A 27,332-nucleotide genomic window follows, 5' to 3' on the forward strand; every position below is an offset into this window, starting at 1 on the left:
TGATTGGTACATTTCCTTTTTTAAAAAATTCTGTATATTTATTGATGATGGATCTTCCAGGTTTGACAAAATGTTAATTTAATCATGTATTCACTCATCCTACTCTGATGTCAGTTAATGTATATTGCTAGAATCATAGAGCTGGGGGTTAACTTTCTATTATTGAGGTGGTGGGTAGGTTTCTTTTTGTTTGTTTTTATTTTTGTTTTTGTTTTTGTGTTGCCACACAGCTAGGAAGTGTTAAACGTCTGATACTAGATTTGAACTAGGTCCTCCTGACTTCAGGACTGGATCCATTGCACCACCTAGCTGCCCTGTTTGCTTTTTTTTGGTTAAAGATTTCCTTTTTTCCTTTTCCCCCCCAATCTTTGTCAGAACCAGAGATGTCCAACCTTGGTTTTGTAATATTCTAATATGCTTTCATTTATTTCAAAGAGTTCCAGGAAATTCTCTAACTAGTTTAATTTTACTTTGCCTTTTTTTTTTAAAGTAAGCATTACCTAACCCTTTTAAGAAGGATGGGAGAGGTGTCATGAAATCTAACAGCTGGTTGGTAGTACAACCATTTTACAAAAGTTGGGTCTGGAAAGACACCAAAGAAATAAAAATTCTAGAGTATCCCCTAGTTTGTGTAAAAGTTATTTAGTGGAAGCCTATAATAAAACAGAAACAGGTTTATGTACTGGCAAAGTTTTTTTTTTATTTAAATTTTTTTTGGTTTTTATTTTTTGCACTAGTGTTGCAATTGTGTTAAAAAAAAAAAAACCACTCTAATCTGTGAATCTTTCAAGTCTCTGTAATTAATCAGTCTTTGAATCTGGTATCTGGTAAGGTCTTTGAACAATGATATGATGTTTGAGTAAGTTATGCCTTTCCTTATAAAAACAATAGCTAACATTTATATGGCACTTACTCTGTGCCAGACATTATACTAAACACTAAAAATTATCTCATTTTATCCTTACCATGATCCTTGAAGATAGGTGCTATTATCTCTGTTTTACAAATAAGGAAACTGAGGCAAAGAAAACTAACTTGACTATGTCACCTGCTTACTAAAGTGTGATGTAGGATTTGAATTCAGGTATTCCTGACTTCAGGCCTGGTGCTGTAATTCACCACCTAGCTACTTTATGAATCACTGATGTCAAAGACTAATTTTTTGTTACAAAAAAAGTTATACACATCTTAATGTGAATCAATCCTCCTTTATTCTATCCTATTATGAGATGGGTTTTTTGAGGGGGAGGAGATTTTAAATGCTATCGAAATATTTGCTTAATATCATTGGCCCCCAGTTTCTGGGTTTGATTGATTGGGAAAAGACTTAGAAGCACCAAAGATAACCATCTTTTAAGTATTTGAAGAGTTGTCACAGGGAAGAGGAGTTAGAATTTTTCAGCTTAGCACAAGAGGACAGGATCAGGGGATAGCTGCTCAGAGATAAATTGATGCTCATCATCAGCAAAACCTTTCTGTCGATTAGAGTTGTTTCAAGGTAGATTGGATTGCCTCAGAAAGTAGTAGGTTCCTCCTTCTCAGAGATCTTTCAAGGGAGTCTGAATGGTCACTTGGGGAGCTGATTTTCAGTTCAGGCCTCTAAGATTCATCCCAATTCAAATATTCTGTGCTGTGTCAGAAGTTCTTTGAGATCTACTATTTTCTGTGGAAAGCAGCTAGATAGCTCAGGCATTAGAGTCAAGGAGTCAGAAACTTACCAACTGTGTGATTCTGGGCAAATTTAAGTATTTGCCTTAATCCATTTAAAAAGGAAATGGCAAACCCTCCCAGGATATTTGCCAAGAAAACCCCAAGGACAGTACTGTTATGCTATGGTTCTTGGGATCACAAAGAGTTAGACATGACTGAGATTCATTCAGATAACTTAGGAACTTCAGTATCTAATACCCATCACTGACTGCCGGTAAAAGTACTTAGCGCCACAAGGCAGAAAACATGACTGGATTTCTTTAGGGCTTGGAACTAAAGCCCTATTTGTTACAGCCCTAATGTATGGAAAATAGCACTCACCAGTGGGAAAACTTTTCCCCAGGAATTAGTACATCAGTCACTTACAGACCATGATGAGTATAGTTCTCTTTACAGCAGTCTCATGTAACTTCCTTTTAAGGCTGTGTGACATTTACTCTAACACTTTGCTTATGCTTCTCCTCAGCTCATTGAAGTTCCATCTAACATCCTCATGGAATACTCAGTATGCATCAAGTCTGTCTTAGATTCTCCTTGGGAAACTCCAGAACCAGAACTAGCATGAGGTTGCTGAAGCTATGCTCCATGTTGCAACATGGGATGTCAAGGGATACAATTGCCTTCCCACGTGTAGCACTTGCCACTTGATGAGACTTACTGCCTTGCTTAGACTGAACCTGCCAGTTCTGGGGCCATTATGCTTCTTTCCCATAGTTTACTTCCCATTGTGAACCTGCATCATAGGAATGCTCAGGATGAATGGGTGGGGACTGGTAGAGGGATAGTAGTTTTGGAGGTACTTCTCCCTTTTGCTTGTAGAAAATACTTTTTTAGAACACCTTCTCTTCCTTTAATTAAATTAAAGAATTATTTACTTTTAATGTAATCACATATCTGTAGAAATTTATGACAGCCACAAACTCCATCTCATAAAATGAAGAGACTCACGAATTTATAATCATTGGACCTAGGCTGGCTCTGATACTTACTGAGTGACCTGAAGTAAATCTCAGAATCTCTTTTGGCTTCAATTTCCATATTCATAAAATGAAGGGGTTGAATTAGAGGAACTTTAAAATCTCTTCCTTTTTTTTTTTTTTTTTTGTTTATTTCAAGGTTAAATGATTTAAATTTTTTAAAGTACTAAGCACTTATTTTTAAATTGCATTTCTATAATTTTAATGGCTTGAAATACTTTTCCCCATATGTCTATGTATAGCTTGAATTTCTTCCCCTGAGAGTTGCTTGTTCATATTCATTGACAATTTACCAATTTTGATTTCGTAAAATTAAAAAAAAATTATAAACAAAACTAATGCAGCCAACATTCAAGAAATAACGGTTAAACTGGGAAAAATCTTTGCAGCAAATTTCTCTTATAAAGATTCTATCTTGGACCTTCTTCTCTTTTCCCTCTATATTACTTCCTTTAGGATTCTCATCATCTCTCATGACTTTAATGACCATTTCTATGCTGATGATTTTTTAAAAATTTAATAGCCTTTTATTTACAGGTTATATGTATGGATAACTTTACAGCATTGACAATTGCCAAACCTCTTGTTCCAATTTTTCCTCTCTTACCCTCCACCCCCTCCCCCAGATGGCAGGATGACCACTAGATGTTAAATATATTAAAATATAAATTAAATACACAATAAGTATACATGACCAAACCGTTATTTTGCTGTACAAATAGAATCAGACTCTGAAATATTGTACAATTAGCTTGTGAAGGAAATCAAAAATGCAGGTGGATAAAAATATAGGGATTGGGAATTCAATGTAATGGTTTTTAGTCATCTCCCAGAGTTCTTTCGCTGGGCGTAGCTGGTTCAGTTCATTACTGCTCCATTGGAAATGATTTGGTTGATCTCATTGCTGAGGATGGCCAGGGCCATCAGAACTGGTCATCATATAGTATTGTTGTTGAAGTATATAATGATCTCTTAGCTCTGCTCGTTTTATTCTATGCTGATGATTCTTAAATCTTCCTATCCTGCCCTAATCTTTCTGCTGACCTCCACTCTTGAATCTCCAAATGACTTTTCAGACCTCTTGAACTGGATGCCCAATAGACATCTCAAATTCAATATGTCCAAAACAGAACTCCTTATCTTTCCCCCTAAATCCTCCCCATCTCCTACCTTCCCAGTTACTCTACAGAGCAATATCATCCTCCCAGTCCCTGAGGCTTACAATCTAGAAGTCATTCTGGATTCCTCACAATCACTGCATCTCCTTAGCCCCATATCTAAACTGTTGCCAACACCTATAAATTTCCCCTCTTGAATCCACCTCCTATCTTCTTTGGCACTGTCAGTACTTTAGTGCTGACTCTCATCACATTATGCCTGGATTGTAACAATAGCCTGCTGGTGGGTCAGCCTGTCTCAAGTCTCCCTCCTGCATTCAGCTATCAGTAATTTTCTTAAAGTTCTGTTCTCATTAATTACCCCCCTGCTTTATAAACCCCAATGGTTCCCTATTGCCTTAAGGATCAAATTCAAAATCCTCTGTTTGTTGTTCAAAGCCGAAACTCTGCTACCTTTCTAGTCTTCTTATACCTTATTCCCATCACATTCTTTGACCCAGTAAATACTGATTTCCTGCCTGTTCCACAAACAAGATGCTCCATCTCTTGTTTCTGGGCATTTTCTCTGGCTGCCCCCATTCCTGAATTGACCTCCCTCCTCACTTCCCTGACTACTGACTTCCTTTAGGCCCCAAATTAAGTGCCATTTTCTACAGGAAACCTTTCCCACTCCTCCTTAATTTTAGTGCCTCCCCTCTCTTAATTATATTCTCTTTATCTTGCATATAGCTTGTTTGTGCATGTTGGTTTACTTCTTGTCTCTCCTGTTAGCCTGTGGGCTCCTGGGGGGGTGAGGAATGTTTTTCACCTCTTTATATCCCCAACATTTAACACAATACCAGGAATACAGTAGGTGCTTCATAAATGTTTATTAACTTACTGATAAATGTCTCTTACTCAATGAATTGATTCAAGTTTTATAAGAGCAAGAACCATTCTTACAATAAATTTACTAATTTGTGAAATGAAGTAATAATTAGAGCTTTCATGTCTATCTCAGAGGTTGGGAAGAAAGTATTTTGCAAATGATAAAGAGCTATCTAAATGTGTTGTAAATCTTAAATCCTATTACAGAGAAATAAACAAGTAGAAAAAATTTTCTGATGTGTGGGGTACTTAAAAGGGCTGCTGCTTCATTTTAAAAATGGCAGTAAACATCCTTGAAGTTCTGAGATCTTAGGGATCATGTGATTTCAGCCATTCATTTGAGAAATGAGGAAATTAAAACCCATAGTGGTAAATTGACTTTCCCATTATCATACGGTTAATTGAGACATTTGACTTAGATGTAAGATTCCTGGGTTCTGGTCTTGGATAAGCAACTCTTAATGATCCTAGCCCCAAATTAGTGTCCTTTTAAGGCAATTATCCAAGCTGACCATGGGTTTTTTTTTTCCCATGGGATAGTTAGATATTTTAGATAGCTTACTGGATTTGGAAACCAGTCTGCAAAATAGAGATAATAATAGTATCTATCTCACAGAATTGTTATGAGGATCAAATGATAACATATGTAAAATGCTCTGCATACTTTCAAATTTATAATAATAATAGCAATTATTATTATTATTTCTATCTACTCTCCTGTTAAAATGTAAGTAGGTACTGCACCTTTTACAAAGTAGATGCTCAATAAATATTTGTTCGACAAATAAAAATGGCTGAATTATCAAATATGATGTAGATACTTATTCCTTACATGTTCATAAAATATCTAAAATAAAGACTCTTATCCTACTATTACCAAGAAAGAAATTGAAGTTGACAAGAGAAGTACCAAGTAACTAGCCACCCATTGTGACAGAATGGAACCTGTGACTTTTTGCTTTGTCTCTTGTGCAAATCATCAGAAAACACTTATTAAGGGGAGGCACATTCTCCTTCAGGTTTTGAGATGGCTTGAGTCTCCTTTAATGTAACTCTGTGTTTCTTTTTTTCATTATTTCAACATGCTCAAAATTGTGTTCATCACTAGAGCACTGAGATGTGGAAAAAGAAAATTATATCTGTGTCAAAGAATAATAGGAAATGATGGCAGGCTTATTAGAAGGGATATTTACTTCATTACTCCAAGGATCTGTGATTTCGTTGATGAGGATACTCCCCTCACTGACTCTGATCACACCTTTTATTTCCCGATGAGAATTAATGAAGCCAAAAATTTCATCACCCTGTTTTCTGATGAGTATTTCTGGACTTCTTTTAGGCTGGCTCTCAGACTACAGATAGACAGTCCATCACTGGGCTGGGCACTTGTGTTGTTGGGTGCTAGTGATATGTAGACAGAAATGAAATCAGCTTGCTCCTCAGTAAGATTAGATTCTAACAGTGGACACAGGAATCAATATAGACATTTACACAAATAAATATAAATACCACATGTATCTGTATATATTGTATACATGTATAATACTTGTCAGCAGTGGATAGAGTAATAAACTTGGTAACAGGAAAATTCGAGCTCAAATTCTAAAATATACTTTCTGTATGACTTTGGCAAATCATTTAACTGCCTATTTTAAGGTTCAGTTTCCGCATCTGTAAAGGGGAGATAATGGCATCTACCTCATGGGGTTGTGAGGATCAAATAAGTAACCTATGTAAAGTATATATAAAATGCTTTGCAAACTTTAAAGCACTATGTAAATGCTAGTTATATTATTGTTATTATTACTTACCCAGAGGTATGTGTCTTACTAAGGTCTGAAGTCAAATTTCTATTCAAGTTTTTCTAACCCCAGGACCAGTGCTCTATCTTCTGCATCACTTAGTTGCTGCAATTACATAATAATAAGAAACCAATAATTATTATTTCAACAATAACAAATTAATGATTTAATAATAAAATGATAATTAAAAAACACCACCACCAACAATAATAGTTGTTGTTACTAGCTGGACAGATGAGTTTGTTATTCTTATTTTCACTATAAAATATTTAAGAGGCAGTTGGCAAAGCAAGAAAGAAATCATATGTATAGAGATAATAATTAAATCCAGAAGAACTGATGATACAGAAAGAAAAAAGAAGAACCAGGGAACCAGGGAGTGTTTTAAATTTTTATTTATTTCTTAATTTATGGAATAAAACAAATATTTCCATAATGTAGTATAATAAGAAAAAAGATGATTGCATATGAAATTGCAAATTTATCATGTACAACCTGCTATTCATTTAACTATGTAATAAAATCAGATACTTCCCCAGGACTAGAGATGCCTACCATTAGACAAAAATGTGTTTGTGTATATATATATACCATATACATATGTATGTGTGTGTATATATGTAAAATCATTCTATACAAAGTTCGATTTATTGGTTCTTTCTTTTGGATGCCGATAACATTTTCCTTCATATGTCCTTTGTAGTTAATTTGGTATTTGTAGTCAAAATGGCTAACTCATTCAGAGTTGTTCTTAAAACAATATAGTTATTACTATACAGTATTGTCTTGATCCTCATTTCACTTTTCATTATTTCATGCAAGACTATGTTTTTCTAAGATCATCAAGCTCATCATTTCTTATATAGCACATAGTATTCCATTATAATCATATATCACAATTTGTTTAGCCATTTCCCAAGTGATGGACATCCCTGCAATTTCCAGTTCTTTGCCACCGCAAAGAAAGTGCCTATAAATATTTTAGAACATATAGGCTCTTTTCCTTTTCCCCTAATCATCTTTGGAAATAGACTAGTGGTGGTATTGTTACGTCAAGAAGTGGTTGAAACTGGCAGTTAAATGGGCTTCAAATGGGATATGGAAGGTGAAACATTAAATTCAAAATATTCTGAAATTTTCGAATATTGCTAGGTCTTCAAAGACCATAGAAATGATAGTGAGAACAATAGCTTTTAATTTAAAAAGTATTCCAAATGCTTTCCATACATGATTGCCAAGATTTGCATCTCAGGTTATCCTTGCAGTTCAGAAGTAGAAAATTAAATCTTCTAATATGGTTCTCCCCGTATGGGGATTGCTTAAAAGAACTGAAGACATTTAGCCTGAATTAGAAAACACTTAGGGACAATATGATAGCTATCCTTAGGTATGTGATGGGCAATCAATGGAAGAGGGTTGAAACTAATCCTGTTTAACTTCTATAGGTAGTATCATGAACAATGAGTAGAGGTGGGAAAGGGGGATGGTTAGTAGATTTATCTTGATTTCAGGAAATGCATTCTCATAACTAGAGTTGCCCATAAGTAGAAAGGGCTGGCTGAGAAGGCTCTGGATTCCTCCCCATCATAGGTCTACAAATAGATGTTGAATAATAAATAAGTATTGGATATTTTATAGTAGTGAGTATTTTTAAGGTATAGGTTAGATGACAAATATGGAAATATGTTTTGCCTGACTATACATATATAATCCATATCAAATTGTTTGCTTTCTTAATGAGAAGTGCTGAGAGGGAGGAAGAGAATTTAGAACTCAGAATTTTAAAAATGAACATGAAAAATTGTTTTTATATGTAATTGGGGAAAAATAAATTACTAAATAAATAATTTTAAAATGTAAGAAAAAATAAATATAGACTGGATGAGTTTTCCTCTGAGGTCTCTTCCTTTTCTAATATTCCCTGTCCATACATACAATGATTTTTACTCTAAAACTTTTTTAAGTTCTTTTTTTTTTGTCATTATGAACCTGACAAACACCCCCAAAACATAAACATTTCCATACATTAAAACACAGAAAAGGAGTATTACATGTAAGTTGGCGAGTCTCTATTGCATTCAGCTTATTTTTCATTTTTAAAATATACATTACAGTTAACTTGGTAATTCTCATATAATTCTGCTTGTTCCTGTTCATTCTGCTTTTTTTCTTTTTTACTTTTAAATTTGTTTTTTTAATGAACAAAAATCTCTGCTCTGCTCACTTCACTCTACATCAGTTTATACAAATCTTCCAAGCTTTTCTGACCAACCCCTTTCTCACAGTACAAAACAATTCCATTATATCCCTATACCATAATTTGTTCAGCCATTTCCCAGTTTTCTTGTGTGTATTTTTAAAAATATTCCATTAATGCTTTATCGTTCTCTTCTTTGTATTTTTATCATTCCCTGCTCTATAACAACCTCCAACCACCATGATTGTAAGATATCCTTTATAACAAATATTGGCAAAAGACTGTTTTGTTTTTGCTTTTACATCCATACCCACATGCATTTTCTTGGCTGATCAGGCTAACGATCTCCATCTCAGAAGCCTATTGCTTAAGCCTCTATAGGGATCTAGGATAGGAGTGCAAGTCTGGTGTTGTATTCATGAAACTGGGCAGCCACTCTATGCTCTAATAGAGTCCTTTCTAATTCTAAATCTATGACCTAAATAGAAATGGTCTAATAGTCCTGTAATAGTAAATTTGTATTAAAATATTCAGTCTATTTAAATTTTTAAAAATCTTTTTTATGGTATCTTATTTTAAGAGAGAACAAATCAGGTTCACATTTCCTCCTCTGCAATATTTCCATAAGACTAAATATTCTTGCCATATGGCTATATGAGATCATTATATAATGATATTATATAGCTAAGATCTTTAATCCCTGATCTTATGTTTATTCTTTTAAGATCCATACAGGTTTACAGCATCAGATAATCTGGCCCTGCCAACCCAGTTGCTTACCCCTCGATGAAAAGCTGCTGCCCGAACTTCTCCAGGAGGCTGGCTACGTCACCCACATGGTTGGAAAGTGGCATCTGGGCATGTTCCGAAAAGAATGTCTTCCAACACGCAGGGGATTCGATACCTTCTTTGGTAATGGAAATTCTTTATAATTTGTCCCAACTGTAGCTCTCTAATTAAAAAAAAAACACTCAACTCTAATCAGATGAATTAACTGGAAATATCAATGCTGAGTGAGTCAGTTTTTATTGCAGTAAATCCATAAAGAAATTCCTGCATTGATTCTGTCCAAAGATATATGTCTCATTCTGTATCCTGAGTCCAACACTTCTGTGTTAGGAGATGAGTATCATGTTTCATCATGGGTCTTTTAGAATCATGGCTGGTCATTGTATGTCAGTGACCTTAAGTCTTTTCCCTCTGGTGCCTTTCTCCATATCTAGATAATCGTTAGCTTTTAAAGTAAGTAAATAGATTTTCTTTCCTGGACAAGGTGGAGAAAGAGGTTCTCAACAGTTTCCTAGGCATGCATATAATCTATTTTGGCAAGTCTAGTATAAGCTAATGGGAAGATCTCTGGATTTGGAAGCAAATGGCCTGTCCACTTATTGTCTCAGTCATCTTGGACAAATGGAGTTTTTTGAGCATGTTTCCTCATCTGAGAAATGAAAGGGTTGGTCCAGATCAGGAGTTCTTAATTTAGGATCCATTAAATTTAATAAATATATGTTTCCTTAATTGCAGATCAGTGAAATTGATTTCTTTTGTAATCTTAAGTAATTTTTTTTTACTTGTTTTAAAACATTGAGGAGTCTATAGGTTTCATTAGACTGACACAAAAAAGTAAAGAACTGGTATAGATAATTTTTTAGAGTGTTTTCTAACTCTAAATCTATGACCTAAATAGAAATGGTCTAATAGTCCTGTAATAGTAAATTTGTATTAAAATATTCAGCCTATTTAAATGTTTTAAAATCTTTTTTTAGTATCTTATTTTTAGAGAGAACAAATCAGGTTCACATTTCCTTCTCTGCAATGTTTCCATAAAACTAAATATTCTTACCATATGGCTAGCATTATTATTATGTGTTGACTGTTATATTGTTTTTTTTAAAGTCAGAAATTAAATTGTTCAAAAACATTTTTTTTTTATGTTTCCAAAAAAAGGCACAGGTAATAGCATTCTTTTAGGGGCTGATGGCTTTCAGAATATAAATTCATGTTTGTAAATCACTGTAAAGATAAAAAGCTCTGTATGCTCATAATAATAATTATTATTTTATTACTTGAAATCAGTTTGGCGGTTAAGCTATTTGTAAATTAATGGAGCGGCACAAAGAAATGTGTGAACAAATAGCTGTCATTTCTCTGGTGTCTTCTTATTTATTAGATCTTTTCAATATTAATATTTGGCACATATATAACATCTTTGTACCAGGCCTCTCATCTGAATAGATTCCCCCAGATGATAAGCCTATTGTCTGCAGTTTACAGGTGGACAAGCTAAAGTGAGTTCCACAAGGTCACATAATAAATCATTGGTACAGCACAGAAATAGAATGAATACTCTTTACCCTCCTAATCCCCGTCGCCTCCCCCCAATTTTCCTAAAACTTGATCCACGCCCACCAAAAACAATATGATTTTTATAAGAACTTTGTTTCCTCTAATGCAAATCAAGTAGTTTAGAGCAAATACTTAAGGTTTCTAGTGTTTTGACATATGAAGGAATGAGTTTATGAGTGGATGTGTATTTTTTTAATCATTATATTTTGAGAACTATATACAGTTCCTTTTATTTTTTCTTTTAATTTTTAAAAAATTTATTTTGTCTTCTGATATTGTTCAGCATAAAAGCCATTTTGTCAGAGAACAAAGCATTTATTAACATGAGGGGCCTCTGATTTGATGAATCATGGAGGATGGGGAGCTGTTTGCCATAGGAACAGAGATGTAGGAATTGGAAAGCCCCTAAAAGGGCATCTAATTCAATCCTTCGTTGTACAAATCAGAGAGCCAAGAGGCAGAGATGTTAAGAGATTTGCTTAGTATCCATTTGTTTTTAGGATATGTGGGAGGTTTTTACGATGTAGATGATAGGGATTTGGACCTGGGGAGAAGGCTCATGCTGTTACCCTTACCTTTGGAGAGTTTCCCATGATCCGTCTGTAGATGGCGCCTATGATAAAGAACAAGGTTGTCCATCTTAATATTGGAAGAGGAGACTTTTACAGAATTATTGATAAAGATTATCCGTTTGTTTTCTCATCTCTGAGTCCCATAACTGGGGCAGGGAGGCTGTTGATATCTGACTCCCTGGAGGAATTTAAATATATAAAAAGTCTAATTTAGACACAGTTTTTGAGTTGGTTTTATAGGTATTCTATACGATGGTCAGGGGGCTTTATTAGGAAAGATTTGTGTTTTTCACCAGCTGGTGTCAGCATCCGACTAGGGATGACTCGGCTGCTCCTGAGAAGCCAGTATCACAAACAAACTGAGGATGACAGGAACAAAACCATTTTGTGTACCCCCTCCTAATAAAGCCAGATGTCCAGTCCACACTGCATCTGTTTCCTGGGCTTCATTCTAACCTCACAAGTCCAAGACATCCTTCCCTTTACTTCGTGTGTGCTCTGAGCTTATTTTAAATGTATTTCACTGATATCAGCCATTTGCCTGATAAAACAGCTGAGCTGCTGTTCTCCATATCTTTCTGGGGTCACAGGTTAGAATGGCACCACAAATGAAATTTTTATGCTTTGCAGTATCAAGTATAGAGATGTTAAAGAATCTTGCTCTGATTAGCCTTGTCATCTGATTAGCCTTGTCATGGGTAATCAATCGCATTAGGCGATTAAATGCTGAAACATTCGTTTATCTAATAAGTCTTATGCTGTGCTGACTGCTTTCATCTTCCATTCTCATCGTAGGGTATCTCTTAGGTAGTGAAGATTACTACTCCCATAAACACTGTGTACACATTGATGCCCTGAATGTCACCCGGTGCGCTCTTGATTTTAGAGATGGAGAAGATGTTGCAGAAGGATACAACAATACATATTCAACAAATATATTTACAGAAAAGGCTATAGACCTTATTGCTAAACATCCAGCTCAAAAGGTATATTCTTTCCTTCCCTCTCTCCCTCCTTCCCTCCTCCTTCCCTTCTTTCTTCCCTTCCTTCCTTTTCCTTCCTTCCTTCCTTCCTTCCTTCTTCTCTTCCTCCCTCCCTCCCTTCCTTCCTTCCTTCCTTCCTTCCTTCCTTCCTTCCTTCCTTCCTTCCTTCCTTCCTTCCTTCCTTCCTTCCTTCCTTCTTTCCTTCTTTCCTTCCTTCCTTCCTTCTTTCCTTCTTTCCATATATATATACACATACATACACTCTTCTGAGTGTATGTGAAGTTGAGCCTCTTGCGAAATTAAAGTACATTGAGTTATTGAAAGATATAGGTCATTTGGATCATCTTCTTTTAACAATCTATCTTTTAACAATGCTTTGTTTTGTCTAGAGGAAGATTCTATTTTTAACCTTTGATCTTGTAGGAAAGAACTCATTGTTTCTTTACAAATAATGAGATCCCAGGCTAGGTGATGCAGTGGATAAAGCACTGAGCCTGGAGTCTGGAAGATCTGAGTTCAAATGTGGCCTTCAGACATTTATTAGCTCTATGACCCTGATAAAGCTAATTAATTTATGTCTATCTTAACTGTTTAAAAAAAAAAAGGATAATGATAGCATTTAGCTTCCAAGGTTATTTTTAAGATCAAATAGTATAATAAATTGTTAAATGCTTAGCAGAGTACCTGGCAGACCCTAGAAGCTATAGAAATACTAGCTATTGTTATTATACAATGGAGTTCCAGGTTTAGAGCTGGAAGAGACTTTAGAGATCATCTGATCCAGCCTTCTTTATTTTAGAGTTTCAGAAGCTAAGGCATAGAGAGGTCAGGCGATTTGCCTCAAGTGATTTGCTTCAAATTGCTCTGCACTTGAGACTATCTTACATATTGCTGTTAAAATAATTTTCCTAAAACACAGACCTGACCTGTTATTTGTCTGCTCAACCAACTCCTGAGGCTTCTTTTTACCTAAAAGGTAAAATATCAATTCTGGTTAGCTTATTAAGCCCTACATAATCTGGCCCTAAACTATCTTTCCAGCTTTACTGGATATTACTCTCCCTCCACCACCATTTGATCTAGCCAAAATGATCCCCTCTATTCCTTAAACAAAACACTCCATTTCTTATCTTTGTTCCTTTGTTCTGGCTATCCCATGTACCTGGAATGAACTCCGTCCTTTCATCTACTGTAGGGCTTCTTAAACTTTTTCCACCCATGACCCCTTTTCACCAGAGAAATTTTTACAAGACTTCCAGTATATAGGTATATAAAGCACTATGCAAATCAAACATTTATTAATAACAAATCATAAAGAATTTTATTTTAAAACAATTCTTTGGCATACATGTAATTTTACCTTTTATTAAAGACAGAAGCAAATTTCATACTAATAAAATAGATGTGCTTGTTTATTTTTACAAAAATAATTAAATCTTGGTGGAATATTTGAGGCCTTTAATTGTTGGCAATTTTTTTTTTGCAACTTCCACATTCAGTTATATGACCCCATATGGCGTCATGATCCACAGTTTAAGAACTTTTGTTCTACCTCATAGAGTCCCTCTCTTCTTTTGTTGTTGTGCCTTTGGCTTTCATTTTTAAAGAGGACCAATGGCATCATGGGGTGATACCTTGACTTTTGAATTGGATTTAAGTGAGCTAAGCTGTACAAAGTTGTTGATATCAAGTATCAACTTTATAACAAGCCTTTCCTGATTTTTCCAACTCTTAGTACCATCCCTCCAAAAGTAGTTTGTATTTAACTACTTTGTATACATTTGCATTTATTTATATCGTGTTGTATTATTTATGTTTATATTTATGTTGTATTATTTTTACATGTATTTGTTTTCCCCATTATAATGTAAATTCCTTGTGAGTAGTAGTTTCTTTCATTTTACTTTATTTCTAGCACCTCAGGCAGTATTTGATTCCTTGTGAGTAGTTCTTTCATTACAATTTATTTTCAGCACCTCAGGTAGTGTTTGGGACATAGGAGGCACTTAATAAATATTTTTCAGTTGATTAACTGATTGCCTGAGGATATACATGCAATATATATATATATATATATATATATATATATATATATATATTCACACACACACCTATCATCAACTAAAAAATATTCTGAGATAATAACTCCTGCGGCATTTAATCCTAATGTGAGAACAATGAAGCAAGTTAGCAGGAATATAACTGCCAAACCAAAGAGGAACATTGTTTTGAATTTCAGACTCACTAAATTATGCTTTTATCGATATTATTCTGTCTTTTTTCCACTTTCTTTAAAAGACTGAAGGTTTAGCAAATTGCCTAACAATAGGGGTTATCCCTTAGAGAGCAGGTTGATATGTTCACTGAAGAAAGTAAACACAGCTCCCTAAAGAGACTTTATACTCTAAAAAGTTGTTAGGATTATGAATTTGTTATGCTAGACCTTTTTTTTCCTCTAAAAGTGGTACAAAAGTAAATTTACATTCATGGGAGAAATACCTTCGTCTAACTGAGAAATTAAATTTTCATAGATTCTGAGTTTGTCAAAATAAAAATGAATGAGACTATACTGTGAGTAAGCTAACTTTTGGGATATATAATTTATTCAACATATTGATTTTATATTATAGACAGTGACCAAACAAGTCTTGTAACTATTTTGTTCTAAGATCCTCAACAAATACACTGTTGTAATTTTTCATTAGATGTATTGATGATGTGGCAATATATATATATATATATATATATATATATATATATACCAACCTTCTCATTTTGTAGATAAGGAAAATGTGGTCCAAGAAAATTTTCCCAAAGTCACATACTCTGTTGATACATAATGTCATATATGTAATTGTCTTTCAGACATGTTGCACTGGATGTCTCAGTAAATATCTTAAACTTAACATGTCCAAAGCAGAATTCATTATCTTTCCCCCTAAACCCCATCTCTGTACTTTCCCTATACCTGTAGAGGGTCCCAGTCCCTCAAGCTCACAACCTAGGAGTCATCATCCACTCCTTGCCATCTTTTATCCCTCCCACCCACCTCATTATCCAAGCCTGTGCTTTTCACCTTTGCATCATCTCCCTAATATACACTCTCCTCTCCTCTGACATTCTGCACTACTCTCTCCTCTGTACCCCTCTGGTGCAGACATGGACTACTGGAGTATAACCACTTTCTGGCTGTGTAAAGAAACACCAATTGGCTCAGGTCAGAAAGAGAGCAGGTCAAAGGTACTATGCCCATTAATGGTGGGATTGGGTCTGTTAATGACAGCTGCACTTCCACCTGGGAAAAAAGGATACTTGAGTATTAAAAAAAAAAAAATAATCCCCGTCCTCTGACTTCAAATGTGGGAATTTTCTTATTATATTGTCTAAGTCCACTCATTAGCTATATGGTCTGAGACAAATCATGTAATTCTTCTGAACTTGTTTATTTTTCTCTAAAATGGGAATGATAATATCTATTGTAACTACCTTCATAGTTTATTGTGAGGCTTAAAGAAAATGATGCAAATAAAATATTTTGCAAACTTTAAAAGGCTCTATAAATATTCATTTAAAGTTTACAAAGCACTTTCTTCACAACAGTTCTGTGAGATATGTATATTTTTATTATATGTATGTATATTTTTTATTATTTCCATCTTACATATAAAGAATTGGTCTTTTCCAGATTTGAGCGCAAAAAAGGAATCAGATATTAAATTAACTGCAAAAATGAGACTGTATTGAGTGATCCCTTTATGCAATATAAATTAATCTCTTTGTGTCAGAACATAACTACTTTGGTGAAATTCCCCAGATTACAGACCCTTAAAGAAATAAGCCCTATCTCCTCTCTCCCTTGAACTCTTTAATGGTCAGTCAACAAGTCAGTCAATCACTAAGCATTTATTAAGTACTTATTATGTTCCAAGCACTGTGCTAAACTCTAGGGATACAAAGAGAAAAGATAATTTTCCCCCTTAAGGCATTCACAATCTAATAGGGAAGAAAAGAAACAAATATGTACCAACAAGCTATAGGATAAATAGGAAATAATTAACAGGGGGAGATGCTAGAATTAAGAGGGATTGAGAAAAACTTCCCATAAAAGATGGAACAGGAGGTTGTCTTGCCTATAAAGTGTCATTCTGGACGAGTTGCTTAATCTTTCAATGCACCAAACAATTCTATAAGAGTAGAAGTTTCTGGGGTGGAAGGATTTTCTTGCTCTGTTACCTAGAAAACAGAGAGTGATCAGTACAGGGAGACGAAGAAAGAAGGGCAGGAAGAAGTTCATATGTGTGTGTCTGATAGCATCAGAGACAAACCTGACAATGGCATTTGTTAGTTAAGAGTCAATGATGGGACAAAAGGAGGTCAGCGAACAATTGGCCAAAGGAGTGTTACTTAGCCGTGATGTAGCCAGGATAGCCAGCAACAATGCATGGCATATGACTATGCTATCTTTGTTTTCTTATTGAAAATTATCTGTTTAGAAAGTCAGGGTGTGGTGATTCATGGGACTTTCAGGCAGCCAAGAGGGGCCACATGGGTTGGACTTCATGTCACCCTAAGTGAACCAGGAAGCCACATCAACACAGCCAGAGGCCACCAAGGCTTTGTCAAAAGAGGCACAGCTTGAGCCCTCCTTTCCCCCCAAATCCTGGCTTTATTTCCATTACATTAGGAAGTGGGGTACTTTGGTAGATACTGATCTTAATACAGATAGTATTGAATGGAGGAGTTTTATTTGTTTAGACATGAATAATTTATGTGAATTTATGTAAGTGCAGAAGAAGAAATATAGAGTAGTGGTAATAATCTAGTGGGCACACCCAGTGGATAGAGTGTCCGGCCTGGAGCAGGAAGACTCCTCTTCCTGAGTTCAAATCCAGCTTCTGACAGCTGTGTGACTGTGGGCAAGTCATTTAACCCTATTTGCTTCAATTTCCTCGTCTGTTAAATGAGTTAAAGAAAGAAATGAAAAACACTCCAATATCTCTGCCAAGAAAACCCCAAATGGAGTCATTTAAGAGTCGAACACTGCTGACTGAATAATTATAATCTGGCAAACTGGGTTCCCAAGTCACCTTATAAGTTTTTGACATTAATTTTCTATGATGACTTAAATGTCTGATTTTCTCCAATGGAAGAATAAGGTTCATACATTGAAATCTTTCAGACTTTTAAATCTTTGCCTAAAGTCTAACAAGCTTTACTGGAGCACAATGAATATAGTGACAGGTAAGAGTTATGTTAGAAGGTGAGGAGAAAAGAAAATAAAGAAGGCACAACTGATTTAGAATATTAGCATTAAGTAGAAAGAAAAAAATCAACTTATTAATTTATTTTTTAGCTCTCAGGAATCAAATTTGGTAGAGCACCTAATATAAATTATTAAAATTCATATCTTCATTTTACCACATGATGTGGTAGTAGAAAAAGCCAAATCCTAGCTTCAAAGGTAAATACCTGATTCTGATGCTTATAACAATATGGGAAAAAAGCCTGAGTGGGGAGAGAAGATGGAGATGTGGCAATTGTTATTCTAATTAACTAATAAATGTAGGTCTGCTCACTGTGTGACATTTCCCACTTTACTGCTCTCTTAACTGATTGGTCTAATTCTTTTCCAGCCTCTGTTTCTCTACCTCGCCCTACAGTCTGTCCATGAGCCCCTTCAGGTCCCTGAGGAATATCAGCAGCTATATGACTTTATCCAAGACAAGAAGAGGCGTTCTTATGCAGGAATGGTGACCCTTATGGATGAAGCTGTGGGAAATGTCACAAGAGCTCTGAACAAGTATGGGCTCTGGAATGACACAGTATTCATCTTCTCCACAGGTAAGTCTGTCCAATATAAAATCATCTTCATCCAGAAGCTAGGATGCAGCGTTCAATAAAGTGAATGAAGACAAAGTGGAACATTTAGTGATTCCTTATTAAAATAGATTTCAACTGCTATGGTAGAGGCATGATAGAAAAAGATAGAAAGATGTTCCGTAAGAAGGAAACAGAAATATTTTTTCCCTCTTACTGATACTGAAATTTTGAAAAAAAGGAAGATAATTCCATCTAACTGTACATGAATTAATATATACATATATATGCATATATATTTTAATTTTTAAAAGTTTACAAAATGCTTTATATAGAACCATCTTATTAGAGCTTTGCAATATCCCTATGAGTTTAGGTAGTGCTGTGATCGTTATTCCTATTGTACATGTAAGGAAAATGAGACTCGTATGATTGAGGGATTTTCTCATGGTCAAAAAGAGACTCATTGTGGTTGAGGTCTTCTTGTCTATCCACTCTCATTCTACCTCCTCAATGTAAATAGGCACTGTTCCAATTTAGTTGTGCAATTAATTAGTATATGGTGAGATATATTCTTATTTCTTTTTGTAGTTTTTGTGTCTTGTGTGAGTATAGCTTCAAGGAACCAAAAAGGAAACATTGTACAAAAATGTGGATATATAAAATTTCAGAGAAAGGGGAAGGAGGAGGGAAGAGGAAAGAAATAAGATTCTTTTATCTTGACTTGGTCTACTTTTATTACTTATTAGGTAGACCCAGTATACACTTTGGGCTGTGATATGAATGATCATCAGGAATACATATTTATTGACATTTTATTGAGGTTTTTTGTTTCTGACTGGTTGGGACTTAGCTATAATCTCAAATGAGATAGAGCTTGGAATCTTTGTAATTTGTTGGTCTTAGAAAACCATACAGTTCTAATAAAAGAAGGGTTAAAGTCAAGTTCTATTCTGTAATGACTTCTTGAATTGCTGAGAGTGGGGAAACCTATCATCAGTGCAGACTAACAGTCTCTCCATATTTATGTACAGAAAAGGGGACAAGTCAAGTTAACAGCTATTATCAAGTGCCTACTATGTGCTATGCACTGTGCTGAACTCTGGGAATACAAAAAAAGTAAAAAAAAAAAAATCAACTTCTGCTAGGAGCTCACAATCCAGTGGGAGAGAAAGCAAGCAAACAACTATGTAACCTCCCTTTCTCCTTTTCTTCTGTCCACATAGGCTATTATACCTTACCTGCCACAGTGCTTTTCTCAAAGATGTAAATTTTGATTGCTAAAACTGCAGGAGATATCTTGGGGTTTACAGTTTACTTTAGCTTCTATTGATAGACCAACAATAGGTCCTAGCCCAAACCTCCCTTGCTTGGTCCCTGGTCATTGTTTCAGCCCTGATTGTTGAGAGTGTAAATAGCAATTGTTTCTGTTTTGGCTAGAAACCCTGAGAATCTTCCCCTTCCAGGTAAAAGAGATCATTCTTTACCTCATTTCTTACCTAGACTTAAAATCACTGGATGCGTGTTACCTTAAACTGAGACTTGGGAAAGACCTTCACTTAAAAAAGCCAAGGTGTTCCATTACATCTGGGGCTATTTCCAGCTGTCCTGATCTATATCTGGCCACTGGACCCAAATAGCTCTGGAGGAGAAAGTGAGGTTGGTGACTTTGCACAGCCCTCCCTCATTTCAATACAATTCCCTTGAAAGTCATGAAATCACCTCCTTGATGTCATGGTTCTCTAGAGAGAAGTACAAACAACAAACAAGATATATCTGGGGAAACTGGAGGGCAAATCACCAGAGGGAAGCCACTAGTAAGAGCTGCCAGGAAAGACTTTGTGTACAAGGTGGGATTTTAGCTGCAACTTGAAGGAGTTTAGGGAAGCTAGGAGGCTGAAATGAGGAAGGAAAGAATTCCTCATATGTGGGCAGCCAAGGAAAATGTATGAAGCTGGGATAATAGAGTGTTTTAGTCAAGGAAAAATAAGGAAGCCAGTGACACTGGATTGTAGAATGCATGAAAGGGAGCAAGTTATAAGACTGGAAAGGCAGAGGAGGGCTGGGTTATGAAGGACTTTAAAAACTAACTAGGGGATTTTATATTTATTGGTATTCAAAAGTTGGGACAGGTATGTAGTACACTAAATAGAATACTGGGCTTGGAGTCAAGAAGACTTTATTTTGTGAGTTCAAATCTAGCCTCAGACATTTACTAGATGTGGGATCTTGGACAAGTCCTTTAACTCTATTTGCCTCAATTTCCTCCCCTATAAAATGAGTTGAAGAAGAAAATGACAAATCAATGCAGTATCTTTGCCAATAAAACCCCATCAGACATAACTGAAAACAACTGAACATACAACACACACTCAAAAGTTTTAATATTCATCCCTAAACCAATGAGACAGATTCTGACCTTCTGTAAACCAAAGAGGGATAACAACTTAATCCTTAGGTGACTGGTGCTTATGTCAGGAATTATCACTGGAAGGCCAGAGCCAAGGATGTTGAAAAGAAAGCATTAGAATGGGGTGTTTTAAAAGTTTATGGAATGTCAGAAGATAATGATCCTGGTAATCTTTATAAAGTGAGTGTGTATTTTTAATAGCAATTTTCCAAAATAATCAATTTTACTTGCACTTAGATAAGAGGCTGTCAGGGGGAACTAAGGTTGCAATTCTTTCCAGGGTGATTTTTACTGTGTTAATTGGCAATTTAAGCCACCTGAGGTAGAATTAATAATGTGATTAGAATCCAAGGTGATTAGACCTACTCATTTTGGCAAATTGTAGGACAAGAGATTCTTTTTCCCCCCCCTCCCCTTTTTAGTCTGTTTCAGGCAGATTTTTTTTTTTACAGGCATAGAAACACTGTGTTGGAGGCCCAGCTTCCAAACAAATAATGTTGCAACCATTATATATAGAAAATCATAAAATACATTCTGCTTCTTCATGTTGTGTTCATATTTTGTAGAAGGGAGAGGGAAAATGGGAAGAGGAGTGTTTGTAGGGGAATATTTTGGGAGACTTTGTGTGACATCTCATTGGATTATTTTTTCCCATTGGTTCTCTGAGCACTGTGACTTCTTCCATTCTAGCCTTTGGGGACCTGAGGTGGCCATGAGAAAGAGATACTTAATAAGGATTTGAACATTCAGAAATGAATTAGATTTAAAACCCAACCTCTTGCCTGCAAATGGGGAATTCCTGAAGTTCCCATTTCTGTTGGGGGTGTTGTGTAGAAAACACAAATCCTTTTATGTGGGAGTTTGCAGAATGAGGAAGTAGGGAGAGTGAGACTGGACCTATGATTTCATGGATGGAATGAATTCCCAGAAAGAAAACTCCCTCTATCATCAATATCTAGGGTCCTGAAAAGTTCAGATGATTTCCCCAGGATTACACAGCCAATAGTATGTGTCAGAGGCAGGACCTGAACTTAGTTTTTCCTAGTCTGAGGCTGGATCTATATAATTCATAACATGCTGCCTGATCATGTGCTCCTTTCAGGAAATAGTCATTAGGTAAAAAAGAAGCACAGGAAAAGGCTTAATGTGGCTATCTTGTTTCCATCTCTCCATTACATATTGATAAGCCTGAGAAATGTCACCCAGCTAAATGACAATGAGCAGATTCAGTCACTATTGTTAGAGGCCTGTCAGTCTCTACATATAATGTACTGTCTTTATCAGAGATAGTATTCAAGACTGGCCTCCAGTGGAACATGATCAAAAAGTAAAAAAAAAAAAAAAAAAAAAAAAAAAAAAGAGAAAGAAAATAAAATTCAAGCAAAGAACAACAAAAAGTGAAAATGCTATATTGTGTCCACCCTCAGTCCCCACAGTACTCTCTCTGGGTGCAGGTGGTTCTCTTCATCATAAGACCACTGGAAATGGCCTGACTCCTCTCATTGTTGAAGAGAGCCACGTCCATCTGAATTGATTGTTGTATAATATTGATGTTATCATCTACAATGATCTGGGTTCTGCTCATTTCAGTCAGCATCAGTTCCTGTAAGTCTCTCTGGGCCTTTCTGAAATCATCCTGATGATTGTTTCTTATAGAACAATAATATCCCATAGCATTCATATACCATAACTTATTCAGCCGTTCTCCAACTGATGGGCATCCGCTCAGTTTCCAGTTTTTTGCCACTACAAAAGGGCTGCCACAAACAATTTTGCACATGTGGGTCCCTTTCCCTCCTTTAAGAGGAGCCTTTTCTTTTTATATATAGTATACGATTCTAAATATATACCTATCCATCCTATCCTATTCCTGCACTGCAGCAAAGAACAAAGGTTAAGAAAACAAAACAAACAATATATTGACTATATTTGGTGATATACATACTGTCCTGTCCCAGTAGTCCCCCTGATAAGAAGCAGATATATTTCTTTTTCTTCCTTTTTGCTTTTTTAATAATCTTACTTTCTTTTATTTTTTCTCAGTGATGTTTTATTTTTCGAGTTACATGTGAAGATAGTTTTCAACCTTCATTTTTGTAATATTTTGAGTTCCAGATTTTTTTCTCCTTCTCTTCCTTCTCCCCAAGACAACAAGCAATCTGATATGGGTTATACATGTGCAATCATTTTGAACATATTGGCATATTTGTCATGTTGTGAAAAAAAAATCAGAACAAAAGGAAAATACCATGAGAAAGAAAAAACAAGGAAATAAAATAAGGGGAAAATACTGTGCTTCGATCCCCATTTAGTTGCTATAGTTCTCTCTCTGGCTGCAGATAGCATTTTCCATCCCAAGTTTATTGTAATAGTCTTGACTCACTCTATTGCTAAGAAGAGTTAAGTCTGCCATTGTTGATCATCACATAATCTTGCAGTTACTGTGTACAATGTTCTCCTGGTTCTGCTCACTTCACTCAGCATCAAATCAGATATATTCCATTATCTGTTGTTAATTCCAGGAGCAAGATTGATTATTGAAGTTGCTTATACCATGATTTTCTTTTAATATTCTTTTCACTATTGTTATCACCACATACAAAGTGTTCTTTTACCTGTATTATTTCATTCTGTATTGGTTCATAGAAATCTTAAATTCCTTAACTTATCATTTCTTATTTAATATATCATTATAATCATATACTGTGTATTTTGTGTGTGTATATGTACTTATCTCCTCTGATAGAATGTAAGCTCATTAGGAGTAGAGATTTTCTTATTTGTCTTTATATTTCCTGCATCTAGCACAGTTCAAAGCAGGTGCTTAATGAATACTTGTTGATAGATTCTTCAGTCAGTGGAAACTCACTTTGTTTATAGTTCTTTGTCTGAAGAAGTGCTTTTATGTTTGTCTTAAGTATTTGTATGTTGTTTCTCCTGTTGAGCAGTGAATTCCTTAAGAGAAGGGACCATTTTGCCTTTCTTCATGTCCCCAAAACTTAGCACAGTGGCTGGCACATATTTGCCATTGATTTGAATTATGAATTTTTAATCAGTCAATAAACTCATTTAAACTTATTAAATTTATTACATGATTCCTATACTGCCAGACACTGAACTATGTGCTAGAGATATAAAAATATAATAGAATAATATAATATATAGATATAATATAATAGAGATATAAAATAGAATAGAATAGTATAGAGATATAAAATAGAAAAGAATAGAATAATATAATAGAGATATAAAAAAGAAGACAAAAAACAATCCTTGTCCTCAAAAAGCTTATTATCTAATGGGAGAGGCAATATGCAAACAATTATGATCAAGCTATAAATAGATTAATATAGTCATTTGTTTAGACTGCTCTGTTGACATTATTTTCTCAGTTCCTTTGGGACTACTGATTTTATTTTTTTCTCAATTACATTGAAACAAAAATTTTTAATATTCGTTGTTTAAAATTTTGAGTTCCAAATTTTCTCCCTTCCTCCCTCTATTCTTTTCTCCTTTCCTCCTCTTTAGAAGTCAAACAATTTGATGTAGATTATATGTGCAGTTGTATAAAACATGTCCACATTTTGGGGTTGGGAGAAGCTGGTGGCTCAGTGGATAGATAACAGCCCTGGAATCAGGAGGACCTGAGTTCAAATTTGGCCTCACTTTGCATAAGTTGTTTAACCCTGATTGCCTTGTTCAAAAAAAGATTAAAGAAAATAATAATAAAGAAAGTTTTGAAAGTATGTCTCAGGCTGCATTCAGATTCTTTATCAGTTCTTTCTCTGGACTTGGATAACATTTTTCATCATAAGTTCTTCAGAATTTTCTTAAATCTTTGTATAGCTGAATCATTCATAGTTGACTTATAGAATATTGCTGTTACTGTGTGCAGTGTTCTTTTGGTTTAGCTCTCTTGACGTTGCATCAGTCATATAAGCCTCCCCAGATTTTTCTAAAACTATTCTGTTTAATATTTTTATAACATAATAGTGTTCTATCACAATCATATCTACCACAATTTATTCAGCTATCACCCAATTGATGAGCATACCCTCAATTTCCAATTCTTTGCCACCTGAGAGATCGGCTATAAATATTTTTGTACATATGTGTCCTTTTCCTTTTATTTGATCTTTTTGGGGTACAGAGAAAGTAGTGGAAAGGTCAAAGAAGATGAACCACTTTATAGCCATTTGGGAATTATGGAATGTCACAAGATAACGATCCCGGTAATCGTTATAAAATGAGTGTATTTTTAATAGCAATTTTCCAGTTTGCTGTTCAGAACAGTTGGATCAGTTCACAACTTCACTGACAATGTGTTAACGTGTGCTTACCATTTTTAAGCTAAGTGGCCAAGGTTATAATTATAGTCCTGTTTGCATAATTATATAAGACCACATCAATGACTTTGTCTTGCCAACCTGTTATATGAATAATTATATGAATTATGAATAATAATAATGAACCTTTTCACATTTGTTAATTGAATTCTCACAAAATTGTATCTAATCTCAAGTGGTGCCATAAAGAGTCAATTATATATGAACATTTAAAGCAGCCTCCTAAAGTAGATAGAGGCAGCCTTAGGCAGGAAAACCTGGGTTCAGATTCTACTTCTCTTATACAAACTGGTTGTATGATCTTGGTCCAGCTAGTTAATTTTTCAGTGTCCCATATAACTTTCTAAGACAGGAGGTTGCAGTGTCCTTGCATTGATGGAGTTTTTTTTTTACCTCTGGACCAAAAAAAAAAAAAGTTATATCTGACTTTTTACGACCCCATTGGGGTTTTCTTAGCAAAGATACTGGAGTAGTTTGCCATTTCCTTCTCCAGCTCATTTGACAGATGAGGAAACTGAGGTAAACAGGGTTAAGTGACTTGTCCAGGACCACATGGCTAATGTATCTGAGACCATGTCTCAGGTTTTCCTGAGTTCCAAGCCTGGCACTTTAGCCACTGTGCTACCTAGCTGCCCCTTGTATCCATAATTTCTCCCTTTGCAAATATAACAGCATATTATAAACATAAGGGTCAGCTTTTGGTTGTAACACAGTCTGTGACAGCTGGGTCACTAGAGTTCTGGACCCGGAGACAAGAAAATCTAAGTTCAAATGTTGCCTAGCTGTGTGATCCTGGTCTATTTCCTTGGCCTCTATCTGCCCTCAGTTTTCTCATCTGTAAAATGGGGATAATAATAGAATAGGATTGGTCTAAGGATACAAAGGTTAATATTTATAAAGCATTTTGTAAATATTAAAGTGCTATTTAGATACTAGCTATTATTGCTATTATTAAAAACCCATCTATCTCATTTTATTCTATGCTCTCCTTCTCTGAGATCATAGTAGGTATCATGAAGATTCAGAAATCCTGGGAATCTGCAATTCCAGAACCTGAGGCAAAAGTGGCTCCCTTGAGCCCAAGAGCTAATTCCTTGAAGTACATCATTATAAGGGCAACTAGTGTGATGCAGTGGCTGGAGTCAGGAAGGAAGACTCATCTTCATGAGTTCAAATCCAGCTTTAAATACTTACTAGTTATGTGGCCCTGAGCAAGCCTTTTAATCCTGTCTACCTCAGTTTCCTTATCTGTAAAATGGGCTGCCAGTGGAATGGAAGTATCTTTGTCAAGAAAACCTTGAATAGGGTCACAAAAAGTCGGGGATGACTGAAAATGACTGAACAACAACTGGTTTGTAAAGATCAATTAAACTCCTACCCAGTCAGATATTTTTATAATCAGCTCTCAGGATGTGATTCTCCTCTTCCTCCTTCTCTCCTTCCCTTCTCTCCCTCTCCCCCCATAGATCATCTTGGCCAACCCACTTATTATCTAGAAGAGGAATTTAGGACATTTAGGGGACACTATCACCTAATGGTGGGAGGTGAGGACTCCCTCGGTGAACAGTCACCTCCCTTGCTTCTTTGAGCCTCTATTTCCCCATCTGTAAAATGAGAGAGTGGAATTAAAAGAGTGATATAATGGGATGAGCACTGGCTCTGGACTCCAGGGACCTGGGTTCCTCTCCCACCTCTTGTTATCTCTATGATCTTCCAAGGTCCCTTAACTTCCCTGGACCTCTCATTAGTCATTTTTAAAAGAAAGGATTGCACTAAATGGCCTGGGACACCCTTTTCCAGCTCTAACGCTATGTTCACAGGATCTTGGGAAGACTGTGGTTGCAACCTTTGTGGGTGGAGGGAGTGTTCTAAAGGCTTAAGTCATGGCTAGCTCTTTTGACATGCTCAAACTATGTGTTAAATAGGCGTTTATGGGCTGACCTATAATCCTAAATGTATAACTTTGTTTCTATGGGGACAAGTGCATTTTGAATTCCAAACAACCAATTTAAAACTATTTGGAATACACCCAGCTTGTAGGTCAAGCACTGCCTATGAGCGCCAACATTACTCTAAGTGGTATCTTTACTACAGCAAATTCAAAATGTATTTTAATTTTATATTTTAAAAATCGTGTCCAAACTCCCCTTGAGGGGATACATTAAACTGCTAGGCAGAGTTCAACAC

General features: G+C 35.5%; 1 protein-coding gene across 1 annotated transcript in view; it reads left to right on the forward strand.

The window, feature by feature from the left end:
- ARSB (arylsulfatase B) overlaps window positions 1-27,332 on the forward strand; it is a 233,076-nt gene that overhangs the window by 12,832 nt on the left and 192,912 nt on the right. The window contains exons 2-4 of the mRNA XM_031966136.1: window positions 9,397-9,583; window positions 12,385-12,575; window positions 18,206-18,413. Coding sequence (XP_031821996.1) covers window positions 9,397-9,583; window positions 12,385-12,575; window positions 18,206-18,413 — 586 coding nt within the window. The remainder of the gene's footprint in view (window positions 1-9,396; window positions 9,584-12,384; window positions 12,576-18,205; window positions 18,414-27,332) is intronic.

Source organism: Sarcophilus harrisii, chromosome 1 (genome assembly GCF_902635505.1).
Source record: "Sarcophilus harrisii chromosome 1, mSarHar1.11, whole genome shotgun sequence".
Taxonomy (NCBI): domain Eukaryota; kingdom Metazoa; phylum Chordata; class Mammalia; order Dasyuromorphia; family Dasyuridae; genus Sarcophilus; species Sarcophilus harrisii.